This window comes from Neofelis nebulosa, chromosome 8, assembly GCF_028018385.1.
Source record: "Neofelis nebulosa isolate mNeoNeb1 chromosome 8, mNeoNeb1.pri, whole genome shotgun sequence".
NCBI classification, from domain to species: Eukaryota; Metazoa; Chordata; class Mammalia; order Carnivora; family Felidae; genus Neofelis; species Neofelis nebulosa.
The window spans coordinates 31479656-31496714 of record NC_080789.1 but is presented as its reverse complement, the minus strand read 5'-3'; the positions used below and the strand labels follow the sequence as shown (position 1 = coordinate 31496714).

Sequence of the window (17059 nt, the reverse complement as noted above, 5' to 3'; positions counted from 1 at the left end):
TTCACAGTAAGTTGGACATGCTTGGTAATATAGCAGGCCACATACTTGTTAGTTTTACAAATATTATTTCTAATATACTTCTGTCCTTTCTTTGAATCCTGAAAGTCCAAAATTTAGTTTTAAATGGAAAAGAAGATTTCTACTGACCACAGGAGAAGAAATTAAAATGCTAAATATAGCAAACTAATAAAATTTAAAAACTATCCAGTTGTCAAACCATTGTTTTTCAAAGCTCCAAAAAACAAAAACCTAGGCAGCGAGAATTCTATTTGAAGAAAACTGCATTTGAAGAATAAAAATCAGAATTATTCAAAACTGTCCGAAGTGAAATTTATCTAAGATATTTTATGATCTCCCATTATGCTGAACTCCTATTATGTTAAAGTAAGTGCCTATCACAAGACCAGGAAAACCATAAATTCCTGTGTTTTAATTCTATTACACTGATTTGTAAACTGACCTTGAAAGAGTAATTTCACCTTTATAAGATGGGGCTGGGACTGCAGCCTGCCTTAAACATTATTCAAAAGATATTTTAAAATAAATAGGGTTTTAAAAAGCAACATGGTCACATTTAATCAAATACCCCCAAATGGAAGAACACTATGATCGCAGATGAAAGAAACAGTAGGAAGAACAAAAGGAGAAACTAATTTGAACTATTTCAATATTTGTATGCCTCCTTATATTAACACAACTGTTAAAAGCTGTAGCCTAATTGTCCCACAGATACAAGTTTTTAAAGTTTGATTCATCCTCTTCCCAGACACTTGACCTTTTCTTTAGGTAGGTCTGAGTTTGCCATTTAAAACAAGTCTTGCAACATTTTTTAGAAACAAAGCAAAATGTTCTGTAAATAGATGAACTATTATGCTGAGCAAACATGCCAGAAGGATTTCAAATGAAAACCATAGGGACTGTAGGGACAGCACAAAGGATCCAAGAAGAAATAAAAAAAAAACCCAAAAAAAATGACATTAAGGTCGTAAATCATGTGCTTCTGTGACATGAGAATCACCCCAAGCAAACAGACTTCAGGTTGGTGGGCCCCAGTGCAAGTTGCCACCTAATGCCGAGGCAGAATCGGTAGAGACTGTGAAGAAATGAGTTCAGTCAAAAGAAATTACTGTGAGCAAAGGTAAAAAGGTACTGTCAACCTACTTTATTTCTCCCAAATAGAATATACCAAGGTTATGCCTGCAGAACAATTACCTCTTGTTCTATGCAACCTCCTGGAGTCCAGGCATTACTGAATTATTCTGAAAGGTGCAACCGCACAAAGTATCATTATGGAATGAAAGAATTGCAGAGCTGAAAAGGGCTTCCAAGAAGATTTGTTGTGCTTCTCTTTGGGGGGAGGGGTATCACAGGCTTCTCTGGGAAATTAAAAGTATATACCTTCTTCCCAGAAATGTGCATAAAGCGTACAGAGGCACAGTCTGGAGCTCCACTTGTAAGAGTTCGAAGTTTATGAATCCTAGACTCAGAACTACTGATCATGTCCTTGTTCCTCGTTTTAAAATCCAGAAATTGAATCCCGGATTTATTTGTCCAAGATCACACAGCAAAGTAACAGCAGAGCTGACGCTTAAACAAGCCAGTATGCCTGACTTCAAGATGCTCCGCCCCACTCTACTTTAGAGCGAGGCTGTGATTATCTGTATCCATACAACTCTGAAGTCACTCATGTTGCTGTCTGAATTAGTGAAATTCATGAGTAAGGATGAGAACACTTTCTCCCCTCCCCCCCAAAGATGAAAAAAACCCAACCTTAACAAGTATTATGGCTTCAGCAGTCCTGGCACCCTATCACCTAGGCTGCTACTTGGCAACATTACCGTTCCTACACCCCATCTCCACCAGCTGAGACTCCCTATTTCTGCAGTAGAGCCCTGATAGCTGTACTTTCAATAAGTACCCTAAAAAAAGTATGATTGAATGATGCTCAGATGATATCCTACAAATGCTGGTTTACAGCAGTGACTTTCCAACATTTTTTTCAGAAGCTCAATTCTTTGTTTTTCCAATCAAGTCTTATTTGGGAGTCCAGATACACAAAAGCAGAGTGGCTGAGCAGGCTCTAGGAGCCAGTTTGAAAATAAATGTTGTAGAAGGCACATCACTGGTAAATGGGGCCAGGAGCTGTGCTTCCCTGCTCCTGGGTCTCAGTTTCTTTATTTATGAAACAGTTTGTCTAGATTATCTCTTAAGTTCTCTTTCAGCTCCAGTATCCTATGATCCCACAACACCACAACTACCACTAATAGCTAATATTTAGCAGGTGCTTGCTGTGTTCCTAACACTGTTCTACTAACTGATTCAATCCTTAAAAATCACTCTGTGAAGTACTATTAATCTTAATACTGATGAGGAAACTGAGGCCCAAAGAAGTTATCTGACAATAACTATATTTAAAAATCTGTACATACGTTCTCTCTTATTTAATCTATAAGACAAAATTGGGAAATAGAAACTGAGATTTAGAAAGGTAGTTAGTTACTCATCTAAGGTCAAAAAACTGGGATTTAAGTTCAGGTCTACCAGGGCGTCTGGGTGGCTCAGTTGGTTAAGGGGCTGACTCTTGATTTTAGCTCAGGTCATGATATCACGATTCCTGAGATGGAGCCCAGTGTCGGGCTCCACACTGACAGCATGAAGCCTGCTTGGGATGCTCTCTCTCTGCCCCTCCCCTCCTTGCTCACTCTGACACACACACACTGTAAATAAATAAATAAACAAAACAAACTTATAAAAAAAAATTCAGGTCTACCACCAATTCCAAAATCCATTCCTTAACCAATATATCAGCACAGGTTGGTACATCACAAAATAAATTATATCTATTTAGATTTTATTTTTAGCTAATCTCTATACCCGACATGGGGCTTGAACTCACAACCCCCAGATCAAGAGTCTCACGCGCTACTGAGTCAGCCAGGTGTTCCTACCACGAAATCTTTTAAATGGCATCCATGCATGTCTTATTATTGGGTATTAATGATATGTATTCATATTTTTATGGAGATGATTTATCTCCCAAACTAGATTATGAACATTTTGAGGTCAAGGATTATTTTTCTACTTCCTACGCTATGAAATATGGGCTGTGAATCATGTCAATCTTTACTTAGTTAGGAGTAATCTGAGTCCAAGTTTTTATTAACTTGATTTTTTTTCATTAATCCAAAGTAAACACACTAATTTCACTAAATCAACTCTTCAAATTAAAATATTTCCCAAGTCAGTTGCTGGAAGGGGTTAAAAACAAGACAAAACAAAACAAAACAAACAAACAAACACCTTTTTTCAGTCTTAGGATTTCACATTTGCCCTTGGGGTGAGGAACTATATTTTAGTGTCAACATTAACAAGTTATCCCTTTTCCAGGTACTTCTTTCTCAGTAATGCTTCTTGCCATTTTTCATTGTATCACCTGACAGGTAACAGATGGAGAATAAGCAGATGTTTAAAGACAAGGATGGAAAATCCTGGAAGGTGCTTATAACACCTACTTAGGCCACTTCAAAATACTAGTTTGACATTTCACAGGAAATAGTGCTTAGTGAGTAGTATTCCTTAAACACTTAGCAAGTAATAATGCTTAGTAATTTTCCTTGAATATCATGTTAATCTCGGACATGCTTGGCCTATGGTCAAATATACAATCATCTTCCAACTATGATTCATTGCCAATATACTTGACATTTGCCCCTTAAGACCACTGCAGGTCTCCATTGCTCATCCCCAGCTCCACGGTCATACCAGCATCCCCAGGAGAACTGTAATTTCCCAGCTATGAACTACTTTAAGCATGTTTTTGAGACTCATGTTAATCTGACATCCATATAAATTCACGTAACACAGATAAAGCTAGTCATAGTAAGAATTGGGACATACTAGGATCAAGACACTTTGGTTTCCAAATGTTGACTGAACAGATCATCTAGGACAGGAGTTCTTAAATCTTTCAGAAATTTCTTTAAAATATAGACGCCTGGAGCCCTTCCTCAGACTGATCATTGTATCAGTTTTTTGGAGTGCTGCCCAGACCCCTGTAATTTTAATAAGCACCACAGGTGATCACGATGCTTATCACAGCAAAACTCATCAGGTCTTCATTCACTGAACAAACATTTAATGAGTGCCTTCTGTTGATATAAAATTTAGAATATAAGCATATATTTTCTTTTTAGTATAGTTTCTTGGATCACAAATTAACAAGTAACTTGAGGAATAGGTCCATGCTCTATGTTCTTCAAAAAACAAAATCAACTTTCCTTACCACATCTTTATACCCAATATCTAGCAGGGCAGATAGCAGGAAAATGGTGCACTGCTTTGATCACCAGCCCCTTGAATAAAGTGTGTTGATATATCTTCACGTATTGCATCAGAGAATACTTTTTAAGCCTGGACCCCAGGGCATCTTTCTAAGGAATCCACATAAATTGCGTGTGTGTGTGTTATTAATTCTGCATTGAGCCTAAGCCAGAAAGACTCTGACCCTAGTATTAAACTTTTTTTTTGAAGTTTGGCTATGAACCCCAAATAAAATATAAACCAGGAAACGTATATAAAGAGTAGGGAAGTATCTCAACAAATAGCACTTTCTTTTCTCCATATCACAACCCTTATCTCTTCCCTATTCTCGCATCATCTCTGTTCTCTAGACAGTTTTCAAGCAACAGAATGCCACTTGGCTATTTTGAACCAGGAATTTGTGAAAACGCTTCTCAAAGTCTGTTCATCCTGAAATCACATACTGCCACTCAAGTGGGCACACAAAATCTCCCCTACATCAGGAGAGTTGGGAAGAATCCATTCCAGATGCTGTATTATCTCCCTCTCTGTGGTGTGCATTTTAAGAGAATGGTGGCATGAAACTGGCAGTGACCAAGGGGCACCGGTGTGAAATTGCTTTTGCTGAGAGAAGAGTTCCCATGTGGCAAATGTGGGAGAGAAGTCGTTCAACATTTGGGTAACAAACCACTCCTCCAGCTATGTTCTCACACGGGTCACCCACCCACCCACCCACATGTGACGGGGTCTTTGTGTTGTTGGAAAGCGGAGAATGGCCATCTCAGATCTTTTTTGCTAGGCTTGTTAGAGAATAGTAGGAAGGCATGTGGAGGGGGATAAGACACACGGTGGAACCCACAAAAGAGAAAATGGGGAACAAGCTGGTGCTGCCACATCAGCACAAAGAGAACTCTTCGGTGTCCTTCACTGCCTGTGATGGAGATGAAAAAATGAGCAAAGAAACAAAGTCACTGCAGTGATGTACCAATTTTACCCACAGATTCTCCATGACCTTAAATATCTCCCTACCTGCTCTCTATAAACCCTTCAGAATAACTCCAGGATTTCTCTCCTTGTCTTAGAAAAATACTAACTTGGGACAGGAAAAAAATGAAGTCTTTTTCAAAAACCACAAGAAACAAAAATTCACAGCTATCGAAAGCATTCCTTACTTACCAATTTTGTAACGTCTTTCACATCATCAGTCACACGGTTCCTGCAGAGCCCTTTAGTTTTGACCAGAGGGTTAAATAGGAGCAGCTGAAGATAAATGCAAGTGACAATCCAAGTCTAGATGAAAACAGAAAAACTGCTGGTGATGACCAGTGAAAAACTGTAATCACTCAAACGATTGCATCTTATACCTTAAGGTGGAAAGGACAATCTATATTAAAAAAAAAAAAAAAAAGAAAAGAAAAAAGCAAACAAAAAACTACTGCCTTAAATATAACTTAAATGCTGAGTGTTCAAAATATGCTGACCAAATTTTTAAAAAATTGACTGTTAAAATGTGGTTTGGATTTTCATTTCAATGACATTATTGTTAACTCTTGTCAAAAGCTTTCTAAGGCCAATTTCCTAATGGCAATTAGGAATGAACATGTAGCAACTTATAAAGGATCTACCACTAAAGGTGTTTTCTTTTTTAAACTAGGAATGTATGAAATTCATACCTTAAGGCACCAAAAAAGGCTTTCTATACTTTAAGTGTAGACTGTTTGGCAAGTAGCAGCAACCCCTGAGCAGTGCTTTAAATCCGATAGTATATGATAGTACTCCAAGTGAGGGAGAGAGATGTATTTTTAGATCTGGGACAGAATTTAACCTCATTTAAGAGACATCAAAAGAATCATCGTTTTTAATCACAGCTTTTAAACCACTTAATAAGGAAAAACATTTCCTTAGTGAAGAGGAAGACATTCCTGAACCCTAGCATGATCTCTCTCTCTCTTACTCTCTCTCTCTTTCTCTCTCTCTCTCTCTCTCTCTCTCTCTCTCTCTCTCACACACACACACACACACACACACACACACACACACACACCACATGTGTGCTCACACACACTTCTCCTTGAAAATCCCACCATGTTTTGTAGTTACTTTTATGCAGGACTTATTTTTTCTTACTACACTAGATTCTAGGTTTTTAAGAACCTGGGCACCCGATTCTCTCTCTCTCTCTCTTTTTTTTTTTTATCCTTATAACACACAACACAGCACCTTGCACATTAAGAGCTCTTTATGTAAATATTGGCTGGATGAATCAGTGACCAAAGTAAAAACTGTCTAATGCTTCAAATTCAAATCCAATTTATTGAGCACATATTATGAAACAGGGACTGTGCCAGTCTCTAGAGAAACAAAGGTGATGAAGATGCCCTTGAAACTCAGAGGCAGGTGCATAAAGAACACACACAATCTATGACAAATGCTTTGAGAACACAAAGAAGGAAGCAATTAATCAATTAACCTTAAAGGAGGAGAACCCCTTGGCAGGAAGACAGTGCCAAGAAAAGCCAGAAAAAAAAAAAATGGGACTCTGGCTGGCTTTTGGAGGACAAGGAGGAGCTTGCAAGAGTGGACAAAGAAGGGACACGCATTCCAGGAAAAATAAACAGCATGAGCAAAGGCATGGATATCTGAAGACATTTTAAAATGTGACGGTCATCTTTTAGGAGTTAACATTTGTCTATGGCATCTTACAATTACACGAAGTCCATCTGCACACGACTAGAAACCTTTCCTATTTATGTAGCTAGCCAGGTACTTTAAAAAAAATTTTTTTTCAACGTTTTTTATTTATTTTTGGGACAGAGAGAGACAGAGCATGAACGGGGGAGGGGCAGAGAGAGAGGGAGACACAGAATCGGAAACAGGCTCCAGGCTCCGAGCCATCAGCCCAGAGCCTGACGCGGGGCTCGAACTCACGGACCGCGAGATCATGACCTGGCTGAAGTCGGACGCTTAACCGACTGCGCCACCCAGGCGCCCCCTAGCCAGGTACTTTTTAAAAACACTGGATTATTTTCAACTAATATCTGCACACTAACTAGGTGTCACACTGGACCAAGTGAACATCAGCATTTACAACATTTCTGAGAGTACAACGCTACCTACATAGATAAGAGTGGCTTGTAAACAAAACCTAAGCCTTTTCATTGTTTTAGCATCGTGACCTATTCTAGCAGTAATCCTGTTTAAGTTTGGTTAAGGCTACTTTGAACACTGAGGGGTCATTCTGACCTATTCTAGCAGTAATCCTGTTTAAGTTTGGTTAAGGCTACTTTGAACACTGAGGGGTCATTCTGTTCATAGCACTGTCTCCCTTGGATTGAAATGAAGACTAAATTGTGCAAATGATTTCCTGAAAGCAACCAGGATGTTGTTCAGCAGGTGGATAAACTGTGGCATATCAGACAATGGTATATTTTTATTAAAATATTAATATTAATCACTAATCATTAAAAAGAAATGAGCTATCCAGCCATGAAAAAACATGGAGGAAACTTAAATTTATATTATTAAATGAAGGAAGCCAATCCAAAGAGGCTACCTACATACTGTATGATTCCAACTATTAGGACGTTCTGGAAAAGGCAAAACTATGCAAACAGTAAAAGGATCAGCGGTTGCCAGAGGTTGTAGGGGGAGGGATGAATAGGTGGAACACAGGATTTTTAGGGTAGTGGAAATACTCCGTATGACACTATAATGGTAGATATTGGCCATTGTACATTTGTCCAAACTCACAGAATGTAACATTAAGACTGAACCCTAACGTGAACTATGGACTCTGGATGATTAAGAGGTGTCAATGCAGGTTTATCAGTTGTAATAAACATACCACTCTGTGCATGTGTAGGGGCAGGGAGCATATGGGAAATCTCTGTACTTTCCTCTCAATTTTGCTGTGAATCTGAAACTGTTCAAAGAAAGAAAAAAAAGTCATTAAAAAAAATCACTTCACTGTGGTGAGAACAAACTTTAGGGTAGCAATAGGTAGAAGAAACAGACCACTTAAGGGCTATCGTTATCACCCAAGCAAGAAAGGGCTGTAGCAATGCACTGACCAGAATTGGTTTGATTCTGGATGTCTCCTGCGGGCTCAGCCAATAAGATTTCCTGATAGCTGGGGTGTGATTTGAAAGAGTCAAAGGTGACTCCAAGGTTTCTGGCTTGAGCAAATGAAAACATGGTACTACCATCAACTGAAGTGGGAAGGCTGATGGTGGGAAGGTCTGGAGGTCAGATTAGGAGTCGAATTTTGAGCGTGTGAAGTTTGAAATGTCTTTGAGATATCTTACTGATGATACCAGGTCATGATATTTGAATCTGGGTTTAGGAGGTAAGTTTGGGCTAGATACATAAATGACAGCCTCTGATGTATAAATGGAATTTTAAGCAAAGAGTGGCTGAGTCCATCCAGGGAATAAGTACAAATGGAAAAAAAAAAAAAGAAGAACAAAGGACTGGGTCCTACAGTGCTCTAACTGTAAAAGGTCTGGCAGAAGATTTAGAAAGCACAAAAGAATCTCAGGGAGAAGCCAAAGGAGTAGGAGGAAGCCAAGTTTAAAAAAAGAAAAGTTAGGTTAAGGAGAATGAGGTCGAACTACGTTAAATACTCATAACAGGTCAAGTAAGATGAGAACTGAGCACTGACCACTGGATTTGGCAGAGTTCAGGTCACTGGTGACATTATCAAAAACGGTTTTACTGAGGCAGGTGCAGGAAAAAGCCAGTGGGGTGTGGGTTTCAAAGAACATGAGGGAGTAATTAGAAACGGTGAATGTAGATGGCTCTTTTAAAGAGCTGTCCTTCAAAGGGGAGCCAATAAGCAAATGAATAAATAAAAACAAGTGGGGTAGTAATTGGCAAGGACTTGAGGGAGGGGAGAGTTTTCTCTGCAAGTTGGTAGGAGCACTGGGAAGTGTGTATGCCCCTGGGGCTGATCCAGCAGGAAGGTGCAACTGGGCGATGTAGGTCAGAAGAGAGGCAACTAATTGCAATGTTCTTGAGAAGGCGAGAAGCGGGGAGATCTAGGCGTCAAGCACAGGGGCTGGCCTTATGTAAGAGTACATACAGTTTATTAGTGCTATCGGACAGAATGTCCGAAAATATGAGTGCCGATGTGGGTGATTTTTCAACAATACAGTGAATGACAGCTACCCTCTATGTGTGCCAAGCATTTTGTATATCTGATCATAAACAAACTTCAAGTTTCATATATTCTAATTCTAATGATGGAGAAATTGAGCTACAGAGAGATTTGGTGACTTCTAAGTGGTAAAAACCCAGGCCTGTCCACAATTCTAAATCCTGTGCTCTTCACCACCCAATACTGTCACAATACTCCCACAAAGCTGTCACATCATTGGTGAGAATTCCAAATACCACAGTTCTAAAATAGTCATAATTTTTAAAATATTGAGCATATCAAGACAAGCATGTTCCATAATCCATGTCAGTTGAATATGTTTTTCAGATTACCGTAATTTTTAATATGTTCTATTAGTTTTTAAAAATATACTAATACAGACTTCTATAACAATCGCAAAATAATGTCACCAAGGCAGCGTCAAAATATTTTCTTTGCATCAGTTATATACAAATACCAGTGAAGATAGATTCCTGTAAAATGAGCAAAAGCCTATTTGGTCAGGGCTAAAATTAAATCTGTTAATACATTCACGCATCTCTGACAAACTTGTATTTCTTGAAGCACTTTATTTTAAAGCTGTTAAATAAACTTATGTTGTAATTTAACTTTGTATATACTTAGCTAGTAGTAAGGAATAGTCACCTTTTGTTAAATTCAACAGTTCACTCTGGCAAAACTAGACATTACAATAGAGGAAAAATCATAGAGAAATGTCCCTCATCAGTGTTCTCGTGAGAGCGCTGAAATGCAAAGCCTATTTCTTTGCATGGAAAAGTAATTTTTCAGTATTATTCTATAGAGAATACAGACATTTTTCTAACATATAGTACACGCACTTCCTTGACTTCTTAAACAGTGGGAAGAAGTACTAAGCTTTACTTTTTTTTGATGATTCAGGTTCATCAAATAAAAGAGAGACTAAGTGAAATAAGCCAGACTTAGACAAATATGATATGATCTCACTTACACGCAGAATCTAAGAAAGAAAAAATAATAATGGTAACGGAGTAAAATAGAGTGGTGGTTATCAGACACTGGGGGATATCTAGATCAAAGGATACAAACTTTCCAGTTATAAAATGAGTAAATTCTGCGGATCTAATGTACAGTAAGGGGACTGTAGTTAATACTATATTGTAAAGGATAACTATGAGGGGATAGTTTGCTGTCATTTCATGATGTATGCTTATATCAAAGCCATCACATTGTACACCTTAAATATATACGATTTTTATTTGTCAGTCATACCTCAATAAAGGTGAGGGGAAAAAACATTCCAGGTATGCAGTTGTGACGACCTTTGCCTAACTAGCTCCAAATTACTGTATTTGACTGAATGACTGTTTTTAAAATGTTATTTTAGTTTTTGTCGGCTGGCTTCCCAGTTTACCAGTTTCTCCCAGTCTGTCAGGTCATTACTTGCAACATAGTTTACTGCTAGTATGCCTGTTTCTAGCCTCCTGCAGTCTCAATGGCAAAACACAACACATGGACCACAGTGGGTGCCTATGGTAGTCAGAACTCTGGCAAAAAGATGGCCATGCCCTAATTCTTGGAGCTTGTGAATTTTTTGCTTTGTATGGCAGAATGGACTTTACAGATGTGATTAAACTAGGAACCTTGAGATGGAGAGCCTACCCCGTATCTTCTGGGTCCAAGAGAGTGCTACAGCTCCTCACAAACTAAGAATGTTTTCCAGCTCTGGTGAGAGAACCGCAATAAAGGAAGAGGCGGAAGATGTGACATGGTAAGGACTTTACTTGCCATTTCTGGAAATGGGCCAGGAGTCAAAGAATACCAGTGGCTTCTAGAAGCTGAAAGAGCAAGGAACAAAGTCGACCTCAGAGCCTTCAGGAAGGAACATAGCGGCCCTGACACCTGGACTTTAGCTCAGTAAGTCCACCAAGTTTGGATTTCTGAATCTACAGAACTGTGACATAATAAGTTTGTATAGTTTTAAGTGGCTAAGTTTGTGATAATTTGTTATAGCAGCAACAGAAAAAAAAAAAATCAGAGCTTAAGAAACTCACTTTTTGAATGAATCAATGCATGAATGGTATAGTGTTGCAATGCCCAAGCTTTTCTGGTAAGGAAAAAATAAACTGCCTCTGTCAGTATTCTGGGCCCCCAACCCCTGCTTCAAGCAAAGCAGCTCAGCTTTTTTCCTGCTTTATTTGTTCATGCTTCTGGGTAAGATTTTGTTTAAACAAAGGTTTCCAAGGGTAAGAGGGAGAGAAAAAAAACACACACACACACACAAAAAACACATGCTTTTGAAAACTGGTGGTGTGATGGCAGAGAACAGAACATGAATCCAGAAAACCTCTCAACTCCTTTACCGTGTGACCTCTAGTAAGCCAGTTAGTTCTTCCAAATGTCTGTAGTGTATAAGAGGACAATAATTTTTGCCTCACGCACTTCATGGAGCGATGGTGAGGGGATCAAATAAAAACTTTTCCAACTGCAGGTGCTGTGCAATTATTTGCTGTGCGGTTTGTAGGTTTTAGATAGTCAAGGAAACCAGGGAAAGAAGGGCTTCACACTGAACACTCAGGGAAAGGACTTTACATAGTCAATCTTTCATGAACAAAGAACAGGACCTTTGGTATGGATATTTTGACACTGGTACTGGTTTCACATGCGTGTTTCAATGTATTTCTTAGTTCTCAACTGTGCTGAGAGTAGCTTCAGTTAACGCTGCACTTCCAATCAAGTGAGGTATTTCCCCATCTTTGGTTTCACACTCTTCCTCTTTCTCTAATTTCTGGGAACCCTAACAAAGGTACAGGGGTACCTAAATGTGGGGGTGTGCACGCGCACACACACACACACACACCCTATTGGAGATAGAATGCTGAAGCAAAATGTCCCTGTGTTTGTGACTTCTGCTCTAAAATGTATCTTTTCACTTTGGGCAAATCATCTCACTGGTTTTTTGTTTTGTTTTGTTTTGTTTTGTTTTTCCTGTAACATTCTCTGCTTCTGCGGACGACATTTTTCTTTGGCTACTTTGTTTTATCATCCTACAACTTTTCTCTCTAGGTCACGCTCATTGTGTGATAACCTCTCATTTCATGATAACCTTTCATTGCACAGACACATTAAACTAATCTTATTGTCGGCAGTTCTAGATTTTTTATTTGGAGGCATGCGTCAAAAGTGTCCCCCACATACTCCCCACATCACGCAGAATTCCAATAACACTTTCATTGCTAATAGTTGCCTTGAAATTATTTACATGATTAAAAAAAATGAGAAATCTGTATGTACTGTTAGAACTAAGCCATACAATAGAAATAGTTCTGGTAGAGGGAAATATAGGGAATTAACATTCATAATTATGAATGACAGAAAAGCAGATCTTTTTCTGGGGAGTTTTTATAGCGGCAGATCATACTGAAAAGATCCTTTGAAGAAGAGGGGGAAAGTTACAGGAAGAGGCCAGAGACCCTGAAGACCTGAGACCGATGTCTCATTTTTGTTGAGAACCAGTTTCAGTAGATCCCAGTGGGACATTCATCTGCTTGTTAATTCTTCCTGAACATAAGAACCTTCCTTACAATAAAAAGCCACATGCCAGGAAAAGGAGCTGCAAAATCCCCCTAAAGCAAACTATTTACTTGATCTGAACATGTGTTATGACACAGAAGTCGCTTTGCAAACTTCTTTCCTTTGGTAGAAACTAACATGATTGCAGCCCAAGAACATCAGGGGAACATATGCTGTTTGAGAAATCAGAAGATTCATAGCTTCTAAACTTAAAGAAAAAAAAAAATCCCGCAAACTTTTCTATGAACTTGAGAAGCGATTTTAAAATAAGTGTTGCCAGGGCCCACGTTACAGACTTCTCAAAGTCAAAAAGGTAGTGCAGTGTCTGCGTAGCTCGTTTTCTTTATGCACAGACCTACAAAGTGGTATTGGGTCTGCCCCGAACAAAACAGCAGCTGCTGCCAAAAACAACATTCATCTTCTCTTTAATCTGGAATGCCAGCTAGCGAAGCAGGCAGTTCCCTTGTAGCCCAAATGTGCTTTGGAAACAAGCCAACTGGCTTAGCTACCCAGAGCCAGGAAAGCAAGTTACCAAGATACAGGTATAGTAATTAGTCCTGAGTTCAGGTCTTTTGAGGTCATATGAACCATATCCTTCAAAAATAATCGTAATGTAAACTACCAACAGATTCTGGTTCAGTGAATAACCATTTAATTCTACAGAATTTCTTCCTTCAGATTTAAAAAAAAATTTTTTTTCATGTATATTTTTGAGAGACAGAGCATGAGTAGGGGAGGGGCAGAGAGAGAGGGAGACACAAAATCTGATGTGGGCTCCAGGCTCCCAGCTGTCAGCACAGAGGCGACGTGGGGTTTGAACTCACGAACTATGAGATCAAGACCTGAGCTGAAGTTGGACACTTAACCAACTGAGCCACCCAGGTGCCCCTTGATTTCTAATCTTTAAGTAATATACCACTAAACATTCTAGAGAAAATACCGAATCATCCTACACAAATTCTTCTCTAGTGATCATCCAGTAAGCTCAAGGGGCAAAGTAAACACTGAGTACAAGCCTCTCAGGAAAGCAGATGTTAACAGGGTAGCTAAGTGAAACTCAAGCCAGCTTCAAGTCCAGATTGGTGCACTAGAATCTTGTGAAGATCTACTTCCATATTTCTCCGTGCAGATGCTTTTCTGAAGAAGTGAAATAAAAATACTCTAGGGACACCTGGGTGGCTCAGTCGGTTGAGTGTCTGACCTTGGCTCAAGTCATGATCTCATAGTTCTGGGAGTTCAAGCCCCACATGGGCTAGCTGCTGTCAAGCACAGAGCCCACTTCCGGTCCCCTGTTCCATTCTCTTTGCCCCTTCACCGCTTGCAGTCTCTCAAAATTAAAAAAACACTAAAAAAGATCCTAAAGTATTGGTGATCGCTAAAACATGTTAATATGCTCTACTAACAAAAACTGAACAACCTAGAAATGAATTTTTTAATATGAAAAGACAAACAATGGCTTTAATGTAAACAGGGAACTTAAGGACTTCAGTGGATTCAATATATGGAAAAAAAATGAGAAAAGTCACTATTGATAGTCCTTACTCTAAATGTAAATGCTATTTAAAGAGGAAATGACTCACGTGTATAGACTTCTACTAAGGGCCACACACAGGAGGAACAGTTTGCAGATATTACATATAACCTTCCCACCAACCAGATTTTACAGGTTAGTAAAACATGCTTCAGTGAGATTAAGTAACTTGTTTATGGCCACTCTGCTAGTAAACCCCTGAGCTGGGTTTAAACCAGTATCTACACTATACTAGGAAGGAAAATCCTGGGCTAGTCACATAATAAAACTGATTTCATTTATATTTAATGAACTATTCAATTTTTTCGAAAATACCTACGCTGTGGATGGTGTATAGGTCCATTTAGCTGAATCAGTTTTTGATTGAAGCCACCATATCAAATTATTACTAGGCTGGGTAAACAAGTAGTACAGGTAAATCAAGTTACACTTCACTGTAGGTTTTTAAAAAATTGCATAGCTAGAGGGAGGGGAAAAAAAAAACAAAGTGATAAGTTGTTCCTTCTGATAAAAACAAAATTAAGTGCTTTCAGACTTCTAAGAGCTACCTATTCATTTAACAAACATGTATGGGAGTGCCTGGGTGGTTCAGTTGGTTAAGCGTCTGGCTTTGGCTCAGGTCATGATCTCATGGTTCTGGAGTTCGAGCCCCGCGATGGGCTCTGTGCTGACAGCTCAGAGCCTGGAGCCTGCTTCACATTCTGCGTCTCCCTTCCTCTCTGCCCCTCTCCCTCTTGTGTTCTCTTTCAAAAATAAATAAACATTAAAAAAAAAAACGTATGGCGTACCTGATAAGTATGTAAGATAAACACACAGCAGATGTCTTCTTTGGCCCAGGAGGGACAGCTAAACCTGACTTTGGGGGAACTGAAGGAGAGGCTCAGAGACAGCTCCTGGGAGATGACCCCTTCTTCGGGGGTGAATAGCAAGTAGCCAGATCAAAGAAAGCAGGGGTGAAGACACCTGGCAGAGGAAGTAGGAAGTGCCCATAGAATTGAGAAAACAGGGCATTTTCATGGAACTTCACGTTGATGACATGACTGGAAAATGAATTTCAAGGAATAAATAATAAAACAGAGGAAGCTAGAGAGATAGGCAGAGGTCCTCCCAATTTTGCTAACTGGCGTGGATTTTATCTTAGAGACATGGGGAGCTCTTTATCTTAGAGCAGGGGAGGATCAAGATCTGATTCTAGAAAGGCTTATCAGGCATCAGAATGAAGGATAGACTGGGGCTTGTGGAGGTCACTGAAGTCATCAACTAGGACAGATGCAGTGGGAGTGAAGAGAAATGGACGAGTTCAAGAGGATGTGAAGTTGAATGGGACTTGGGTGATGGGCAGTAAGTGTGTGGGATAAAAGGAGGAGGAGTCACAAATGACCTCCAGTTCCAGTTTAGGTGACGGCGTAAAAAGTAGAGCTGTCCACTGAGCCAGGATATGTAGGAGAAGTGGTAGCTGGAGATTACTGGAAGTTATCACCGAAAACCTTGGGGGATAACCTCTCTAAGGGGGAGAAGAACTGTCTGCATAGTAGAGGAGAGTGAGAAGCTGAGCACGAGAGGCAAGTCTGTTGATTGTGGGATCTGCAATCACTGTAAAAAGAAAGCACAAGAGGGCAAGTGTGAGCAATAAAACAAGCACTGAAAGAGGTCAACCTGATGGTTGCTGAAAAATACCTAATGGGGTTGACGCTGCTAAGGATAGTTTCCACGGAGTGACAGAGCTAGGAATCAAACCACAGTGGTAAATGAGCCAGGGGGAAATTTCAAGGCGATATACTACAACACCTTGAAAAGGAAGGAGAACAGGTAACCTGGAAAGGCTAGAGAGTTCACTTTAGTCTGGGTAGAAGCAAAGACAGCTTGGAAAGAATGGAGCCGTAATGATGCACTAAGCTTTCTTCTTTCTTAAAGGGTCTGTGCCTGGGAACAACTTCCCTGTGGTCCATGACAGCCAGGTGAGCTGCGAGGCTTGGCCACTGTGGAAATCCCTGCAAAGAACTTCTACCTCAGGCTAGAATCTAGGGCCTAGGTGTTCAAATTTTGCTATTACTATTTTGGAATAGACATGTACAAGGCAGAAGCATTTGTGCCCGCAGTAGACATTACGTCATTAGAAACAATGGTAATGTAAGTCATTAGCTATTCATAAATACAGCAGTTATATAAAAACGGAAGGAAAGAATTCCCCCAAGCAGTATAATCTGCTGTATTTTAGGGAAATGCTGGTTGATGACTAATTCTAATCAATTTTATGAGGATGATATGTAACAAACCAAACTACGCTAGAAAATTGCTAGGTGCTAGTTTAATGTTGAACCTAGATGTACATATTTGTTGCCAGATTTTTTTTTTTTTGATATAAGTATACATTTTCAAAGAAATAAGAGACAGGCCCCCAAATTGGCAAAAGTATAGGAACATAGAAAAAAAATTTAGGGCAGTTTTGAAATTCAGATATTCACCTTCAAACACTCCACAGGCACAGGACCTTGTTCACTATTATGTCAATTAGCTGCTCT

At 39.4% G+C, this 17059-nt stretch overlaps 1 protein-coding gene across 6 annotated transcripts in view; it reads right to left on the bottom strand.

Moving 5' to 3' along the window:
* Positions 1 to 17059, bottom strand: part of KITLG (KIT ligand) — an 85959-nt gene that overhangs the window by 45709 nt on the left and 23191 nt on the right. For 5 of the 6 annotated variants that reach the window (XM_058741839.1, XM_058741838.1, XM_058741840.1 and 2 more), the window contains exons 2-3: positions 14857 to 14997; positions 5476 to 5589 (exon numbers count right to left, since the gene is read on the bottom strand). In XM_058741839.1, the coding sequence (XP_058597822.1) occupies positions 5476 to 5589; positions 14857 to 14880 (138 nt within the window). In that variant the 5' untranslated portion in view covers positions 14881 to 14997. The remainder of the gene's footprint in view (positions 1 to 5475; positions 5590 to 14856; positions 14998 to 17059) is intronic. The other variant, XM_058741837.1, reaches the window with a different exon arrangement.